Source organism: Hemiscyllium ocellatum, chromosome 2, assembly GCF_020745735.1.
Source record: "Hemiscyllium ocellatum isolate sHemOce1 chromosome 2, sHemOce1.pat.X.cur, whole genome shotgun sequence".
Classification (NCBI taxonomy): Eukaryota; Metazoa; Chordata; class Chondrichthyes; order Orectolobiformes; family Hemiscylliidae; genus Hemiscyllium; species Hemiscyllium ocellatum.
In genome coordinates, this window is record NC_083402.1 from 91,196,731 (window position 1) to 91,215,734 (window position 19,004).

Below are 19,004 nucleotides of genomic sequence, written 5' to 3' on the forward strand. Positions count from 1 at the left end.
AGCAGGGGATTCGTTATTCTTATTCGGAAGAATTTCCCTTTCAAAATCCTAAATCAGATAAAAGACGAATCTGGATGATATATTCTGATTAAAGCCCTTATAAATGGAAAGGAATATGGGATTTTAAATTTGTATTGTCCCCCAGCACATCCTTTTAAATTTATAACGGAAGCCTTCTTAAAATTGATGGCTCTCGGTGCCCGTCATACAATTATAGGGGGAGACTTTAATTGTATTATGGATCCTGAAATAGATAGGATTCCCAAGAGTACTGTAGGAGTATCTCCCAGATCTAGACAATTGATGGATTTGAACAAAGAATTAGGATTAGTAGATGTATGGAGATGTCTTCATCCACAGGGCAGAGATTTTTCTTTTTACTCCAATCCACATAAATGTCATACCAGAATTGATGTGTTTTTTGCCCCCTCGATTTTTTAAAATTCCATATCATCCTGTAAAATAGGTAGTATAGCTATTTCCGTTCACGCTGCTGTATATATGGAAATCAAGGCAAGCAACAATGGGACATCCCCTCGGCATTGGCATATGGACCCCTTCCTGATGAAAGATAGTAAATTTGTAAAGTACTTCTCTCAAGAATTTAAAACTTTTTTAGAAATTAATTTAGGTACGGCTAGCAACCCATCAATGATGTGGGAGACCATCAAAGCTTACGCACGAGGTTTGATCATCTCATACTCAGATACCCAGAAAAAATTAAAGGGGGAACAACAGCGTCTGCTCGAAACTCGCTTAAAAGCAGCTGAAACAATATACGCTGATAGACCTTCTATTATCAAATTGCAAAGGATTACGACCCTTAGGACAGCTCTAAACACCACACTTACCCAAACGGATAAGAGGGAAATATTATTTGCAAAACAAAGGTTATATGAATTTGGCGACAAATTTCAAAGAAAAAGAAAGCCCCTCAGACTATTACGTCTATCAAGGAAAGTACAGGTATTTTGACTCATGATCATAAAAAGATTAATGCAATCTTTAGAGAATTTTATTCTGAGTTATATAAATCGCAGGATTGTGAAGACAGGATTAGGAGGATGCAATCATTTTTTAAACATTTGACCTTTCCAGACCTAACTCTGGAACAGGTATCGGTCTTACATGCTCCCCTAACAGTCCAAGAAATACTTGACGCAATCAGGCAACTTCAGAGCGGTAAGGCACTTGGCCCAGATGGCTTTCAAGCTGAATTCTATAAAGAATTTACAGGAATATTGGCTGGTCCACTTATGGACATGTATAACTATGCATACAGTCAGGGCTGTCTCCCACCTTCGTTGAAAGAGGCAAATATCTCTCTTATCCTTAAAAAAGGAAAGGACCCAGAAGATTGCGCGTCATACAGACCAATATCCTTGCAAAATGTAGATTTTAAAATCCTTTCTAAAACGTTAGCATCGAGACTAGAAAGGGTATTGCCACATATCATAAAGGAGGATCAGACGGGGTTTATTAAGGGCCGTAGATCATCCAATAATATTAGAAAGGTTTTGAATATGATTCAAGCCTGTCATCAGGGAAAGATACCAGGAGTAGTAGTCTCATTAGACGCGGAAAAGGCATTCGATATGGTTGAATGGTCATATTTGTTTTACACATTGGAAAGGTTTGGCGTTGGAAAGGTGTTTACCAAATAGGTCTCAACATTGTATAGTGATCCCATAGCAGTTGTGGTTACCAATGGATTAGGCTCGGATAGCTTCAGTGTGGATAGGGGCTGCCATCAGGAATGTCCTCTCTCGCCATTGTTATTTATGCTAATAATTGAACCACTAGCAGAAGCTATAAGAGCTGATCCTAATATAACGGCCCTGAGGATTGGTACAGGTAAACATAAAATTACCCTTTATGCAGATGATGTTCTTCTATTCCTCAGTATCCTCTGATGTCCGTGCCTCGCTTAATCCAAGTTATTAATACATTTAGTGCATTCTCAGGCTATAAAATTAATTTCTCAAAATCGGAGGCTATGCCAATGGGTGGCCTTGCTATGATACCACTTAGTGGACGGATCATACTTTCCCTTTCAGTGGTCCCTGGAGGGTTTCTTATATTTAGGCATTTTTATTGCCCAGTATTTGGTCAGTTATACAAGGCTAACTTTGTGCATATACTGGAAAGGATAAGGCAGGACCTCCAGCGATGGGGAGACCTTCCAATTTCCCGGCTGGGTAGAATAGCACTAATTAAAATGAATGTCCTGCCCCGTCTCCTATACTCTATGAGAATGCTTCCGGTGATGCTGCCAAGACTGGCACTACGTAAATTATATGGCTGGCTTGGTTCCTTTACCTGGAATCATAGATGGCCCCTCATTAAGCTGAAGAAGCTACAGCATCCAAAGCAAGGGGAGGATTAGACTTCCCAGATTTTAGGAAATATCAGTTAAGTTCCCTATTAAGTTACATAGCTGATTGGGTCTTGTCTGACCCGCAATCAATCTGGCTGGAAATCGAGGCTTCTCAAGTAAAATACCCACTTATTAACCTTTTATTTTCAGACAAGAGGAAAATCATTACAGATCACTGTAAAAACCCTATAATACTAAACACAATTAAAGCTTGGGATATAATGCGGCAAAATGAGGGCAACTCACATAAAACCTCCCCCTATGCTCCAATAGTGGGAGCATGGGGATTTCAACCGGGGGTTACAGATGTCACTTTTAAACTCTGGGGATCCAGGGGTATCTCATGTTTAGGGGACCTATTTAAAGAAGGGGTCATGATGTCTTTTGAACAGCTGTGTCAGAAATTCAGATTACCTAATGGAGACCTCCTTCGATACTTCCAAATTCGAGATTATATACAGAAGAAGACCACGTTACTAGATAGTCTTTATAAATCAGATAGAGAATGTAGAGTGCTATGGCCAATGGGGGTATCTTCCGTCAGTATTGTTTATCATTTACTACATGATGAAGTATCGGGAGATACGGACAATCTGCTTAAAACATGGGATCAGGATTTAGGACTAGAAATCTCTATAGAAACATGGAATGATATTTGGGAAAACGCTAGAAGAATTACTATCTGTAACAGAACCGAGGCTATCCAGCTGAAGATACTTCATAGGGCCCATATAGCACCGGATCGATTGGCAAAATTTAAGGCAGGAGCATCTCCAATGTGTCCCAAATGTAATATAGAGGTGGGCACTCTTGTACATTGCCTATGGACCTGTCATAAAATCTGTAGATACTGGACTAAAGTAGCAAGTACCCTGACAGAAATTTTAGGAACGGAAATTAAAGTGGACCATGTATCTCTCCTTTTGGGCTTTTCGAACTTTCCCTCCCTGGATATGCATGGGAAGAGATTATTTTCTGTTCTCTCTTTCTGTGCAAGGAAAAATATTTTGGTAAATTGGGTGGCTGAGGGCCCCCTGGACTTTCAAATTGGCACAGATTAATTATGGAATGTATTCCCCTTGACTTCCTTACAAATATGATGCACCGAAAGACCGAATTATTTCATAAAATATGGCAGCCCTTCTTGAATTATATAAATACAGATATTTCGGCTATCAAAACAAGGGCTTTTATTTAATTGAGATTGTGAACCTGGCTGGTCCGGGGCCCCTTGGGAGAGGAATCTCGCATGAATACAGGTTTTGTTACATTTGATGTTAACACATTCCAAGCATGTATCTCACTATCCAATTTCTGTGTTATCCGTTTGTTTTTCTTTCTCTTATTTGAATAATGTAAGAGACTTAATTATACACTCTGGTTAGTCGTAGGTTAGATTAGTAGTTAGTTGAGTTTTGTTTTTTTTTCTTTCGGTATTTTTCTTTTGTTAAATTTTGGTTATTATTTATTTAAGATTTAATTGTATATCAATGTTTGTACTTGAGAGTTTTTTTTATTTTTGTAAACTTGTAAAAATGTTAAATTGCCAATAAAAATATCTTTTAAAAAAAAATCAACCATATTGCTATGGGTCTGGTATCACATATTGGTCAGAATAGACCAGTCAATTCCTTCTTTAAAAGGACATTCATGAACTAGATGAGTTTTGAACAACCATCCAGCAGTTCAGAAGCAGAGAGGTGATTGGTAATGAACTCAGTTGTCATTTGTATCATCTCTTTAAAATTATCCCTCAAGATGTCAGGCCCTGCAGAGATTAACACAGGAACCTTACAATTGCAGTCACTCAAAATTCAACCACAGATTGCAATGTGCTGTTAAGAAGTTAGTTCTGATTCAACAAGGCTTAAGATTTTCATTGGAGTTTGTTCTAAAAGGTCATACTGGGCTTAAAACATTAACTATGTTTCAATTTCTCCAGCATATTTGTTTGTATCAGAATTCAAGCATCTGCAGTATTTTGTTTGTATAAGATTTTTATTGTTCTTTGGTATGATAATAATTAGGTAATCAGTTTACTCATTAACAATGAAGAAATTCATATTCCAGCCTGTGGAGAAGGAGGGTAAGCTGACAGTGACACCAGATTTCTGCCTTTTACTGTGTGTGTGTATGGATATCAGAAATTGCTGTTTATCTTTGCAGTAATAACAGTAGCCGTTGATAGTCTTGCCACCTAAATATATCAAAATACAAGTCAGCATCTCCTGCCTGCTGAGTTGGCAGCATTGTGTTTTGTATTCAGTAAGGTTACAGAAAAAATATTTAGTGGAGCCATTCACCATACAGACTGGCTTTTGTCCTCAAAGTTCATCATCACAAATATATGCATGCATTTCTAGCTGTCATATAATTTATGTAAGTATTGCAGCCAGAGGTCTATACTGTGATACTGTCAAGCATTCAAGGCCCTGATACAAAATTTATCTATTAGTATCGCCATTGGCTCCAAACATGCATTTAAGTTATTCTCCTATACATTTGATGATAGGTAATTACCTATGTCCACAAGGGACTATAGGTCATCTCTTTGTTAGAGAAAGAGAGAGAGAATATCATTTACATAGTTTGAGGGGCATCACTCTGCATCAGGAGTGGACAAGGTAAGGAGGAAGCCCTCTGTGAATCATCATAGCTAATAGGGGATTGAGCCCAGGTAGTTGCTCTCATTGTACATCACAGTCTAGATGTTTACCCAACTGAGCTAGCTAACGTGCACAAATTTTAAACTCATCAATTCAGAAGAATGAGGAATGATTTTATTCAGATTTTTATAATGATAAAACGATTGTGAAAGAAATACTTTGTCAGGAGGAACAATGCAGAACAAGGCAGAAAAATCTTAAAATTAGTGCTAAGATAGGAGTGAAAAATCAGATACTTTTTCTCACAAATAGAATTGAAAATTGGGAAAGATCTCCTGCAAAAGGCAGTGACTACTAGGTTAATATGGATAATCAGGAATATGGATCAAAGACGAGTAAATGAAACAGACCGGCCTTAGTTTAAATGAACAGCAAAATAGGTTTGAGGGACTGAATGGCCTACTTCTATTCCTGTATAAAGCTAAAAGTGTCTACAAAACTTCAGGTCAACACTTGTATGCAACATTACATATAACAAAGGTTCATAAAAAGCTTCAAATAAGTTAAAGCAAACATATTTATAAAGGACAACAGTGAAGAAAATAAGATGACAAATATAGGAAGACAGGGAAGGAGAAAAAAACTTCATCACATACAGATCATTTATAAAGGTTAACAAATATTTTTGGTCTAAAATACTTTTGAGCAGACATTAAAGCACAGTCAAACAGTTTCATATCCCACAGCCACAACTTGCACTTACAGATTCTTAGATATATATATGATTAATGAATATTCAAAAGGCTCATCATGCAATACACTATTTCAAAACCTATTATGTGAACCGCCACAGCCTATTTCTGTGCCAGCTTGCAGCGATTAACCTTACAAGGAAAGGTCACTTATTCAATACAATAGCTCATATTTGTTTTAAATAACATGTCTATATAAACAGTGTGCTGTCAGAAATACCAGAGCAATTAAGAGACATTAACTTTGATCCACGAACATACAACTATTTCACCATCAGAGAGCATCTAACTGTGGTAAAACATAGAACAACATAGCGCAGAACAGGCCCTTCGGCGCTCGATGTTGCACCTACCTGTGAATTATTCTCAGCTCGTTCTCCTACACTATTCCATCATCATCCATTTCGTATCCAAGGATTGTTTAAATCTCCCTAATGTGGCTGAGTTAACTACATTGGAAGGCAGGGCATTCCACGCCCTTACCACACTCTGAGTAAAGAACCTGCCTCTGACATCTGTCTTAAATCTATCACCCCTCCATTTGTAGTTATGCCCCCTCGTACAAGCTGACGTCATCATCCTAGGAAAAAGACTTTCACTGTCTACCCTTTCTAATGCTCTGATCATCTTGTATGTCTCTATCAAATCCCATCTTTGCCTTCTTCTTTCCAGTGAGAACAGGAGCAACATGACCTGGAATAATATATATCTAACTTCCTACATATCAACACAAAAAGCAAATCAAGAATAAAGTATTGATGGTGATTGTAGATGGTAGGATATATGACACATTTAAGAAAGAAAATTCTGTGATTCAGCTCTTTCAAAATTGTTGTGGAAACCATAGATATCGGCAGTCCCCAGGTTGCAAACAGGTTCTGTTCTAGAGTCGGTTCATAAATATGCAGTTGAAACACAATATGGGACAACATAAACAGTTGTTTGTAGGTACAGGGAATGTTTGAATGTCAGGTTTTTAGAAATGTCGCCCCTGTGAGAGATCGCATACACAAATATGAATGCTTGTATATTGGACACCTGTAAATTGAGGATCCGTATACTGTAACAAAATCTTGTAAGGCCTAATCCTAATATGATGTCCTAATAATTGTGATTATCACAATTATTATAATTTAAATGTAGAAACAGTAGTTCTGTGGAGAATAGCAGATGATAAAATATTGACTTACATGAATGCATATTTTAAGTGTTAGCGATTGTACTTCACAGGTTATGAATACTACTCAGCATTAGTGATTGTTAAGTTGCAGGAAGTATAGAAACATACAAACAGAAGTAAGCCATTCAGACCCTCAAACGTGTTGCACCATTTACTGAGATCATGACTGATCTGTGGCCTAACTCCAAATACTTGCCTTTAGCCCATATTTCTTAATACCTTTGCTTAACAAAAAAAAACGATCTATGTCAGATTTAAAATTAACATCTAACCCAACAGCTACTGCCATTCGTGGAAAGAAAAGTTCCAAACATCTACCACTTCTGGGTGTAGGAGTGGTTCCGAACATCTGTCCTGAACAAAAAAAAAACAGAAGAACTACAGATGCTGGTAATCAGAAACAAAGACAGAAATTGCTGCAAAAATGCAGCAGGTCTGGCAGCATTTTTGGAGAGACAACAGAGTTAATGTTTTGGCTCCAGTGATCCTCCTTCAGAAGTGTTTCACCTCTCCTGAACAGTTTGGCACTAATTTTTAGACTATGATCCCTAGTTCTAGAATTTCCAACCAGTGAAAATAGTTCATATTTACCTTCCCTCTCTTTTCCTGTTAATATCTTGATGACTTTGATCAGACCACCCCTTAACCTTCTAAATTCCAGAGAAAACAGACCTAATTTGTATAATCTCTCCTTATAACTTAACCACTAAAGTCCAAGTATTGTTCTTGTAAACCTATGTTGTGCTCTCTCCAAATCCAATATATCCTTCCAGATCTGCTCACAGTACTCCAAATGGGTCTAACTAGCGTTTTGTATGACTGCACTGTAAGCTCTGCATCCTTGTACTCTAGTCTCTAGATATAATAGCCAACATTCCATTGGCTTTGTTGATTATTTTCGACATCGTTCACAACATTTTAAAGATTTATCCACCCGAATCCCAAAGTCACTTCGCGCATTCACTGTATTTCACTTCATACCATGCCGAAAGTATTCTAATCTATCCTTTTTCAGTCCAAAATACAGAACCTCAGACTTGTTTACATTGAACTCCATCTGCCACAATTGTGCCCATTCACTTAGCCTCTGACATCTGTCTTAAATCTATCATCCCTCAATTTATAGTTATGTAATTCGTGTAGGGGATGGACTTAGATTAGTTCACAGATCAGCGCAACATCAAGGGCCGAAGGGCCAATTCTGTGCTGTAATGTTCTGTATTCAATGAATAAGTAGATGCTCAATGTTCAGCCTTGACGTGATTGGCTGAAAGGCGTGACTCTCAGGCTTCTTGCCCTCCTTCCCCCCCAAAACCTACAAGCCTGATGAAGAAGTATTGCTTGAAACATCGACTGTCCTACTCCTTGGATGTTGCCTGAGCGGCTGTGCTTTGCCAGAGCCACGCTTTTTGACTGATCTCCATCATCTGTAGTCCTCACTTTCTTTTAGCTGGCATATGGTGTTGGTGTACAATTGATGTCATATTGTGTCATATAGCAATATATCTACCCACTTGGCTGATGACAAAGCTGCCTGGCTTTGTATCTGTACTAAAAGACAAATCTATATAAAGCACTGTAAGCATTTAAACTCTGGATGAAGAGGCAAAGTACAAAACAGCAAGGCAAGGAAAAAATGTTGTAAGCAACCAATCAAGTTCAAAGTAAGTGAGCACAGACAGCAAGTGAGGAAACCCGAGATGCATGAGATTGATGTCTGTACCTGTATGCAAAATGCCCTAGCAGCAGCATTACAATGAAAGATGAGCTCCAAGTGCATTGAAGCACAGATCAGAATTTCGCTTGGATCTGAATTTGACCAGGCTGCATCTCGGGTATCCTCACTTGCTCTCTCAGTGCTCACTCACTTTCACCTGGATCAGAAATCTTCCAGGAGGATGTGGCAAGGCTGTCACATTTTGGGTGGCAATGTTTGTGGATAGCAGGTATGCAGTCATTTCCCATGGAGCATACCCTGAAAGGTTTGTGACTGATGTCCAAGATGGAGGACCAAAGAAACAATTAGTAACAGCAAGTGATCCAATACTCCAGATTACTGACAGGAGCTGAAGCTGAAAACCTACTTTTCATGTTCAATTTGCAACCCTATACATTAACAACCTTGATCATCTGAACAAGACAGGCAGAGAATATTTTGTTTGGATAACTGAGAGTTGGGATAACTGATTGTTCGGATAATGGATAGCATTTTTACGGGACCTTGAGATCTTGTTTGGATAATCCGAAATTAGGATAGTTGCTGTTTGGACTAGAGAAGCTGTTCTTTAACTCCTTTATGTGGTTGCATTGTTATAGCTATGATTATGATTGATTTAAAATCTGTACAGCTGGGGAAGCTTTTGCTGATCAGTGTGGAAATTAAATAATTAAATTAATTGCTGCAGTTTGAAAGATTAATGACACCACAGAAAGGCCTCTCAGAGTGACCATAGTCACAATTTGACCATAGTCACAATGTTCTACTTCACTGAGTCTCTACAATGCAGAAAGAAGCTGTTTGGCCCATTGAATATGCACCAACCCTCTGAGCAGCATCCCACCCACACCATCCTCATAACCCTGCATTTACCACGTCTATTCCACCTAGCATATTTGTAGAACACATGTTCACTTCTTCCTGGCCTATCCTGAAGGGATTGAAGGTTGTCAAGATTTTCTATTTTCCTTGAAACCACCATTTTAGTCACAAGGCATTGGTTAGTGATGTTTTCGGTCTTCCAGGGGTGTACCCAATGAGGAGGAGGAGCTATCAGTTGTAGGGTATAGAACGCATTCCAATTGGGATTCCACGATTCTAGTCAAATGTGTTGGGGTATTTTGAGGTCCTTTGTTAATGGAAGTGCATCATTAGCTGTTAGGTGGTTGCGTTCTTCAAAGAGGTGTTGCCCTGTGGATATCAGGAGTTTTAGTAACTACTAGCACAGGATGCTACTCAAGCTGTGTTTATCTAAATGTCTCAGGACTAATTCTCATGCTTCCAGAAAGAGAATATTTACTCAGTTTGTGTGGCAACCCCGGTCCAATTTGAGTTAATGATCATCTGCACCTGTCACAGTTAGAACTCAAGCTAACTGACAATGGCTATAAGATCTTGCTACAAGAATCGTGAAACAATAAGTTATTCATTGAAATAGTTCAAAAGATGTCAAAGAATGCTAAAATTATGAGAAAATATTGTTTTACCATAATTAGAATTTGTGTAATGACTGGATAGCTGTTCAAAAACTTAATTATGATAATATTCAGATGATTTTCAAAAGAAAACAACTTACCTGATGGAGGCACAAGTAGCATCATCACAAGAGATTGGTTAACAGCTGGAAAGTACAGCTTCAGTGGAATCTAGACAGAATATTAACAAATAAATTAAAGTGGAAACTAAACGAATGGTAACAGAGGAAATCTATGCACGAAGCATGATGTTAAGAAGTTATGTATGGAGAATTAATCTTTAATTCCATCAACTGATTCAATAATACAGATTTTTGTTTGAAAGGAAATGTAAAATGAGCCAGGATATTGTTTTAAAATGTTTTTAAAAGGCATCTGATCTACAATTGTGGGTAAGTTTTGAAAAAAATCTGAGATTGATAGAAAAGAAGACATGACTGGGCAGTTACACTGCAGAATTTCACATTTTTCCCATTGTTTAAACTCTCTGGAAAAAATATAAGGACTGCCCAGGACCACAGGCATCAATGAAAGAAAGGGTGCTAAAGATTCCTCTGCCTGTTTCAATGCTATCTCGATGGCTATGGGAGGCTGAAACCTCTTTATTTATGCTGATTTCTCCTATTATGCACAAATACGCAGGTTATAATAACAAAAACTGCTCCCATCACCCCTAAGCTTGTGAAAGGCTATAAATATAAAAGATTGTCCGTTACAGAAGGGAATAACATTGAAAATGCTTGCTATACAAAACAACAGCGGCAACTCCCTCTCAAAAGAATTTTTCATCTAACTTGAATTCTATCACTGTTACAAGTTCAAGTACATCACAAAGGTAGAGAATGTCAAATCAAAAGGCACTTCAAGTGCCGTAGCATGCACTCTGGAAAAGATGGATTATAGTTTAAAAAAAGACTGATTTGACTAGAAATTGGCTAAATGTCATTTTTGGTGTGTTTCATGAATATTATTTCTCCATGAGATCTAGTGAGTTGACTCAAGCTATCTTCCCAAATTCACCTCATTAACTATGCACCATGGTGCTATTCTACCCCACTGATCATATTCTCCCGCTTGCTGGAGGCAGAAGTAAACATCACAGCGAGGACGTCCCAGGATGTTGATGATGCTGTCATCTTTGAATCCCAGCCATTCGCCCAATCAATCATTGGCAGACCACAGTTGCCTTTCACTATGTACACAGTGAGAAAGCAACCACAAACCAATGATACTTTCCCCAGTGTAGCCCCAGCATCTTATTATTCAATTTGGGACTACCACAGACAGGAAAGCCTTCAAACACATCAACCCATTCACTTTTATTCAGCAAAAGCAATCAAAACACAAACAGAAACTGCCTTTATCTCCCAGAGTCAAATGCACTGTTTGTTTTTTGAGCAACGATTTTACAGTCAATAAATGATCACTGCATCCAAGTCTCATCTACTTAAACTGGGTGTCAGTTAGGTCCTGTGTGGCATGTAGTGTCCACTACTGTGCTGCATCATGCAGGGGGACATGTTCATCCTGTCCAACATTCTCACCTTCCCCGGGACGCACACCGAGACGAACATCAACTGCGCCTGGAGGATCATCAACTCGGTGAAGGACGCTCTCTGGGTGGTCCGAAACCTGTTGATCTTCCAGCTGAAGGAGTTGACCCCGACTGAGTGTTGCAGACTGGCACATTCCAAGGTCCAGGACTACGTGTTGAGGGACGCGCTGAAGCTTGGGGCAGCTGCCGCCAAGGCGCGGTGGGGAAAGACCACCCTTTAACATCTGCCTGCCTAAAGAAGAACAGGGGGCCCATGCAGTCATTTGGGCTTTGCTGACACCTCAGCTAAATATATGGGCATAGGAGTGAGATATGCACAGACTTGTATGTAACAATGATACTTCTGAGCTGTGTATGTAAATGTTGACATATGTATGGCATGACCAAATGTACAGACCATCAAATTATTTTACGAATAAAGTATATTCTTGAAATAAAAAAAAATTCTCATCTTCCTCCTCAAAGGACTGTTCCTTCTCTCTCAGCTCTTCAGCTCCATCACATGCCCTCTTTGCCTGCTCCAGTTATACAGAACATAACAGGATAGAATTATGTAGTACCCTCTGATTGGGATGTAGTGCAAGCACACATTGCTCCAACCAATCCAAGCAGCGGAATCCCACCTGCACAGGGTCTATTATCTGTTCAACCATGATCCTGGTTAAAGAATAGGCTGCATTCTATCTATGCTCTGCTTTGACTAGGGGCTGTTCGGAGTCATCAGCCATGGTTGCAGAAGGTAGCCTTGTCCCCCAGTAATCATCCTTGAAAAGCATCTGACCTTGAATTGCAACAGGAACATGAGAGCTCTCAAGGATATGGGCATCATGGCAGTGCCAGTAACTGTAAACTTCTAAGACATGGTATCAATGATCAGAGATGACTTATACACTGATGATGGAATTTGATTTCTAAATATCAAATCAGCCACGTTATGATATGGCCCTTTCAAACTGAGTGCAGCTTATTGCACCCTACAGCTGAAGAAAGTCAGTCAGGTTGGCAAAGCCTACTGCCTGGCTGCAGAACTGATGGCGTCACCATGACCAAAACCAGATGAAGCAATGCTGTATCGGGAACAACCTTGGTACAGTTGCACATTTGAGACTTCAGACAGATAACTAGTAGCTCCGTGGGAATAGCCAGTTGCATAAAAACTCAACAGAGCTGTCACCTTAACAGCCAGAGAGATAGGATGGTCGCTGACTCCATATTGTAGATCAGGCTCCAGCTGCTGACATGATTCTGAGTGTGCCTTGCTCACCTGGAAGATATGGCTTCAACAACAAGATTCACTCGCAGCCCTGTACCTGTGCATCCTGAAGAACCTTCATCTGTGAGGCTGTCTGGCGTTAGCTGAAGTTTGATGCTGGTCCTGGGTTGGCTGGAGTATCTGTTCACCTCCCATTTCTCAGAACCTCCAGTGTACCACAGCAACATCGATAATAACCCCTGCTGTGTTGAATTCATCAGTTCACTTCCAATGACTTTGAGTAGGGAGCATAACAGACCAGGTCCTGAGCAATGTGAGTTGTCAGCATTCACATTACTATCAAATGATTGTTTAGCATACTTCTCCATTCAGTGAGACATATCGCATGCTAATGAAGAGGGCCATCAAATGCCTCTACATGCGACTTTGACAGAGGACCTTATTCCTCTGCAGGAGTGCAGCACCAAATCATGTCTCAAAGAGACAGGAGGAGATTGTTAGTGCTATATCAAAGCTGAGACCTTGTTCTCCCAGCCTCACCCCAAAGAAAGACATAGAAGTGTATGTTGGGGTACACTTACAGTTCAAGGTGGGAGGAAATCAGCTCTGAGCCCCTCTGCAGCTTATGAGATAATTTGTCAAGTTTGTGCTTTGTAGCCCAAGTTGGTGCCACTTGTAAGGTCATCTGTGATAACTTCTGCTTTATGAGATGACTATCTTCAATCTGCAAGGACCGATGATATGGATAAGATTGCTTGCAATCAGCATTTGCACCCCACACAAGTGAACATATCACATGCACAATGACATGATTGCAAATAATGCAACCTATACTAAAGTACCCTGATGCAATTGCCCCATGCAGGACCTCATGTTGTTCACAAGAAGAGCTCATGTGTTGAGACAGAAAAAAATCCCCGCCTGCCCCATTGAGACCACAGTGGTGATGACCACTGATAAACCTCTGTCCTGCAGTATCCCATGGTCATATACCATTGTTCCCTCCTCACTCCCAACCCCCTGGATATGTCAAATTTCTTCCTTTCTGCATTCATGTCTCTTCTCCAACTCAGGTTGTTACCTCCAATCCTCAGCATCAAATTCTCCCACATCCTTACCACAGCAGTGTCCCCGGTAATCCTACCTTGACTTTTATCCTACTGACCGTGACACACTCCGCTGTTTGATTCGATGGAAAGTCCGCTTCAAAGATTCCTGACTGACTTATTGCAAGTCCCCAGATTCTTAGCATAAATTAGCAGGACTGATTATGGCCCACATCCCAGATTGTAGTGGAATGGATTGCCTGACCTACCCCAAGCAGCCAACAGACAATTTGCATGCCTGTGCACTGAGATCAGACAATGGCCTTGACTCATTGGACTGTGACCCCTGGCCTGACAACAGCCCACATTATCTTATCTGAGGACTGCTCACCTTTGACTGAAAAATATTGCCATTTATTTGAAGCATGTACAGCACGTTTGATGTATAAGCTGCTGCTGTATGGCATGAAATCTGACACAGCACATTGTTGACCAATTTGTGCGGTGATGCCGATCTTGACATCGGGAGCTTGTATTATCCTTTATGCTTTTCAGAAGTAACATGACAAGATACCAATTTATGGGGATTAACACTTACAGAGTCATAGAGTCATAGAGATGTACAGCATGGAAACAGACCCTTCGGTCCAACCCATCCATGCCGACCAGATGTCCCAACCCAATCTAGTCCCACCTGCCAGCATGCGGCCCATATCCCTCCAAACATTTCCTATTCATATATCCATCCAAATGCCTCTTAAATGTTGCAATTGCACCTGCCTCCACCACATCCTCTGCAGCTCATTCCATACTTGTAAAGTATCTTGCTAATGCCACAACTAATGTCATTATTATTCAGACTCCAACATTACTGAACTCACCAAAACTATCCAGGCTTTGGAAAAACTTGACAAGGAAACCAGAGTGAGCCCCTGGCAGATTCAGCTCACCACTTACTCTGAACAACTTCCATATTGGAAACCATTCAACCTCCATGGATACCAGCCAGACACTCCATGTCCATGACTTGGGCATCAGGCATGTGCCAGTCTCTATAAGCCATCATTGCACATTCCTGATTCATTTACAGGATCCTCTGCACTGCAATGCTACACCTACCATTATAATGCTGCAGCAGGTTAAGGCAGAGATAGATACACTTTGACTTGCAAGGGAATAAAAGGTTATCAGGTGTGGGCAGGAATGTGGAATAATCAGATCAGCCATAACCTTATTAATTTGTATGTTCATACAAGAGGGGTGAGAATGGAGGATGTAAAGGTGAGGATGAGAAGAGAAAACTGTTCAAAATAATACCTAGCGTGGGTGCGATTGGGACAAGATCAGTGGTCAGGACAAAAATATTCAGGAACAAGGTTTGTGCGAAGATTTGTAGCTCGGGTGCTCGTTGTTGTGGTTCTGTTTGCCGAGCTGGAAGTTTTTGTTGTAAACGTTTCGTCCCCTGGCTAGGCGACATCATCAGTGCTTTGGAAACTCCTGCGAAGTGCTTCTTTGATGTTTCTTCCGGTATTTATAGTGGTCTGTCCTTGCTGCTTCCGGGTGTCAGTTTCAGCTGTCCGCTGTAGTGGTTGATATATTGGGTCCAGGTCGATGTGTTTGTTGATGGAGTTTGTGGATGAATGCCATGCCTCTAAGAATTCCCTGGCTGTTCTCTGTCTGGCTTGCCCTATGATAGTAGTGTTTTCCCAGTCGAATTCATGTTGCTTGTTGTCTGTGTGTGTGGCTACTAGGGATAGCTGGTCGTGTCGTTTCGTGGCTAGTTGATGTTCATGTATGCGGATTGTTAGCTGTCTTCCTGTTTGTCCTATATAGTGTTTTGTGCAGTCCTTGCATGGTATTTTGTAAACTACATTAGTTTTGCTCATGTTGGGTATCGGGTCCTTTGTTCTAGTGAGTTGTTGTCTGAGCGTAGCTGTTGGTTTGTGTGCTGTTATGAGTCCTAAGGGTCGCAGTAGTCTGGCTGTCAGTTCTGAAACGCTCCTGATGTATGGTAGTGTGGCTAGTTCTTTTGGTTGTGTCATGTCCTCGTTCCGTGGTCTGTCTCTGGTTTGCCACAACCAAAAGGACTAGCCACACTACCATATATCAGGAGCGTTTCAGAACTGACAGCCAGACTACTGCGACCCTTAGGACTCATAACGGCACACAAACCAACAGCCACGCTCAGACAACAACTCACTAGAACAAAGGACCCGATACCCAACATGAGCAAAACTAATGTAGTTTACAAAATATCATGCAAGGACTGCACAAAACACTATATAGGACAAACAGGAAGACAGCTAACAATCCGCATACATGAACATCAACTAGCCATGAAATAACACGACCAGCTATCCCTAGTAGCCACACACACAGACAACAAGCAACATGAATTCGACTGGGAAAACACTACTATCATAGGGCAAGCCAGACAGAGAACAGCCAGCGAATTCCTAGAGGCATGGCATTCATCCACAAACTCCATCAACAAACACATCGACCTGGACCCAATATACCAACCACTACAGCGGACAGCTGAAACTGACACCCGGAAGCGGCAAGGACAGACCATTATAAATACCGGAAGAAACATCAAAGAAGCGCTTTGCAGGAGGCCCCAAAGCACTGATGATGTCGCCTAGCCAGGGGACGAAACGTTTGCAACAAAAACTTCCAGCTCGGCGAACAGAACCACAACAATATTCAGGAACAGGTTGAGCAAGGGAAATGGAAAAGAATGTCATTGAAGATGCCATTTCAGAATCCAGCGATATAAGTAATAATGGTGACAACTGATCATTAAAGTTTCAGATTTTGAATTTATGACTATTATCTGCAAGTAAATTCATAAATTGCTCTCAAAAACCAAACTGCTCATATCATTTAGAAACTGAAGACCTCACCTGTGGTTGTACCTGTAGCAGGGCTTGAACAAAACACCGTGTAAATGCTTGTATAACTGCAATAATCTTAGGGTGTCCATCAGATTCTAGCAGAATGGTCCTTATGATTTAAAGACACAAAAGTTGTACAATTAATGCTAGTCATCCAATTTTTAACAACACATCTATATGAACAAAATACTTGTTTGCATCCAGAGCTATCTGCTCATGATTAACAGAAAAACAGGAGAAAAAATAGCAAAATTAATCATACAGGTGGCTGCTCTTTCAATTCAACTGTTTACATCCAGAGAAAGGAATCTTCTCAATGCCTTTCTTTCGGCGTCACAGACAGTTCACATACAGGTGCAAGTGTTACAAAAATAATTGAATCAGCGAGCATCGAATGCTTGGTAAGTTTCAAAATCAAAATTCATTTCCATTGTGCAAAATAAGTGCGCTTTATCTGTTTTCCTTACTAAACCTAATTCAGGCTAGTTAGCAAGACAACACCATTGTGCTTTACATTGCATTACATTTGATGAAAGCAGATTGCTGTGCAGATGGAAACTGTTCACACTGTTTACAATAAACCATGCAGTGTCGTGTATATCATAAGTAAATCATAATGTGCAATTTACAATCATCCTGATCCTAACATCTGTTCTATTTTTGCCCTAATAATTTGGTTCAACTATTCAACGTTTTAATGTTGCAACCTGACAATATACAATAAGATCTGAGGTAAAATAATGAGTCTTACAGAATTTATTAATTTATTTTGCTGTGGACAAAGTATTCAGTGTTGTGAAAACAATGAAAATCAACACCTCAGTCTCATTGTCATGTTCAACAGATTAGAATGTTTGCACTGCGTCACAACAGATTTATTTAATTCCCAATCCAAAAGCAAAATACTGCAGAATCAAAATAAAAACAGAAATTTCTGGGAATATGCAGAAAATCTGCAGCAACTGTGGGAAAAGAAAAAGAATCAACATTTCAAGTCTGTGATGACCTGTTTTCTATACTCGCATTAAGTATTTTATAAGTGGTAACTTGCTGTTTTCAAAGGGGCAGTTACTACAGCTTTGTCTACTTCAAAAGTCATCTTGGGACTACATTGCTTGCCTCCCAGAAGTAAACAGGGAGAGGTCATGGACTGGGCCTGAGGCAGGTGTGGGTGCACTTTTGTTTTTGTACATGCCTGGCACAATGTGGAATTTTCATAGTCCATAACTACAATAGAACTAGCTTCCTTGATAGTCTACATTATCTACTTTATTGCAGGAGAATAGGGCTCACAAAATGTGGCTTACCTGGCCATCCTCATACCAACTGAGATGAAGTGCGTCAGCCTACCCACCAATGATTGGAGCAGGATTATTAGCACAGGTGAGACTGGACAAAGCCAATGGGGCAGTGAGATTACAAAAGTACCTTATCTACTGTTTACAAAGCCAGCTCCTAAGGGACCCAAGACACGGATGTATGATTGCTGCTGTATGGGCTACCCTTTGTTCAATTGTGATGTTAAGGGCTCTCATGCTTTGGAATTTAAATGTGCGCACATAATGAAATTTTGGAAATGTAAACACTCAAAGGAATTCCAATATAATTTCAAATGATCTCATTGTGAAATGGTGTGTTCTCTCAATTGCTAGGAGTTAGGAATATGACCGTAATCCTCAATCTTTCTGTCTCCTACACAGGTACACCATTGAACTTCCTGTCAGTCAGCTCCAACAAGTGGTGCCGTGCAATATCTGTGGCAGCAAAGGAAGCACAGAGTTGCACATCACTCCTCAGCACCAAGCAGCAAGGGAGTGAGATGAAACAAGCATTCACAAAATTCACCAAGGGCGTTAGACAGAATCTTCCAAACCCACAACCATTTCTATCTAGAATGACAAGGGCAGCAGATATGTGGGAACACCACCCTTCGCATGTTCCCCTCCAAGCCACTCACTATCCTAATTTGGAAATATTACCATTCCTTTACTATCATTATGTCAAAATCCTGTAATTCCCTCCCTAAAGGCATTATGTTACTCAGCGCACATGGACTGCAGCAGTTCAAGAAGGCAGTTCAACACCACCTCAAAGGCCAGTAGGGACAGGCAATAAATGCTGAGCAGCCTGTGACACCCACATTGTGAATTTTAAAAAAGGCACATCTGATGGAAAATTGCTGATGT

At 40.2% G+C, this 19,004-nt stretch overlaps 1 protein-coding gene across 1 annotated transcript in view; it reads right to left on the reverse strand.

Annotated features, from left to right (window-relative positions):
- Positions 1 to 19,004, reverse strand: part of fancc (FA complementation group C) — a 202,756-nt gene that overhangs the window by 22,236 nt on the left and 161,516 nt on the right. The window contains exons 10-11 of the mRNA XM_060845285.1: positions 16,828 to 16,927; positions 10,209 to 10,278 (exon numbers count right to left, since the gene is read on the reverse strand). Coding sequence (XP_060701268.1) covers positions 10,209 to 10,278; positions 16,828 to 16,927 — 170 coding nt within the window. The remainder of the gene's footprint in view (positions 1 to 10,208; positions 10,279 to 16,827; positions 16,928 to 19,004) is intronic.